The 1,241-nt window shown below is 46.3% G+C and overlaps 1 protein-coding gene across 1 annotated transcript in view; it reads left to right on the forward strand.

The window, feature by feature from the left end:
• LOC106147600 overlaps positions 1-1,241 on the forward strand; it is an 11,830-nt gene that overhangs the window by 10,334 nt on the left and 255 nt on the right. Inside the window, 3 exon segments of the mRNA XM_013509964.1 lie at positions 85-227; positions 305-538; positions 540-1,182. Of these exon segments, the coding sequence (XP_013365418.1) occupies positions 85-227; positions 305-538; positions 540-1,182 (1,020 nt within the window).

Here is a 1,241-nt window from a genome sequence, read left to right on the forward strand (position 1 = left end):
TTGCTCCCACCTAATCGAGTATGGTATACTGTGTTGGACCTGAAAGATGCTTTCTTTTGTATTCCTCTGTCTATTGTTTCTCAGGATTTATTTGCTCAAGGGAACCAACTGGCAGACTCTACTGCCAAACAGATTGCGCTAAAATCAGTGGGGTCCACTGTGTTGGCTGTAGTTACTCTCCCCCCACCTTGGCTGGATACTCCAGTTTATTCTGATTCAGACATAAAGTTAGCAACAACCCTGAGATCCCAAGCTAATGCTGATGGATGGCACATCTTCCCCGATGGTCATTTTCTCCTGCCAGAAACACTTGGGGCCCAGATACTACGAGAGACTCATCACAAGCCATGCATTTAGGGGGAACTAAACTTGCTCAATTGCTCCGGAAAACTTACTTTATTCCTAATCTTATAGCCAAAGCCAAGGACATTAGTCTAAGATGCCCCCACTGTGCTCAAGTAAATCCCAAGGGCAAATCATCTGGTGATCCCCCTCAACAACGACAGAGAGGACAAAATCCAGGAGAACATTGGGAGACATTTCACTGAGATGGGTCCTGGACGCCATGGATACAAATATCTACTGATCCTAGTGGATACTTTTATGGGATGGCCTGAGGCCTTTACTACAAGGACTGAATTGGCTTTGATTGTAACCAACAAATTGCTGTCTGAGATTGTGCCTTGATTTGGTCTGCCTTTAGTAATGGGGTCCGATAATGGTCCTGCTTTCATAGCTCAGATAACCCAAAATTTAGCTGAGTGTTTACAGGTTGATTGGAAGCTCCACTGTGCCTACCGGCCTCAAAGTTCTGGACAGGTAGAACGTATGAAAAGAACCATCAAGGACACAGTTTCCAAGATGGCTCTGGAGTCTGGTGAAAACTGGGTGAGTCTCCTACCTTTTGCCCTCCTGTGTGCTCGGTGCACCCCCTACATCCAGGGTATTACCCCCTTTGAGACTATGTATGGGAGACACCCCCTCTGGTACCCAAGCTCCATAATGTCCATTCTGAAACCATACGTAACCAAGACCTCATTAAGTCCCTCCAGGTTCTACAGCCAGTGCTTCAAGAGGCTCATCGCCTCTTCAGAGAACATCATCAATGGAATACTGACCAACTGGACTCCCCACCCATTGCAAAGCCCTCTGAATCAAGGATTTGATTCCCTCCTAAAATCAGTGGGGAATATAAAAGCCCCACCACAGACATCAAAGTTCTAGTTTAATTCCCAGTTCCC

The sequence above is a fragment of the Chinchilla lanigera genome, unplaced genomic scaffold (genome assembly GCF_000276665.1).
Source record: "Chinchilla lanigera isolate Chin_1 unplaced genomic scaffold, ChiLan1.0 scaffold00190, whole genome shotgun sequence".
In the NCBI taxonomy this organism is placed as follows: Eukaryota; Metazoa; Chordata; class Mammalia; order Rodentia; family Chinchillidae; genus Chinchilla; species Chinchilla lanigera.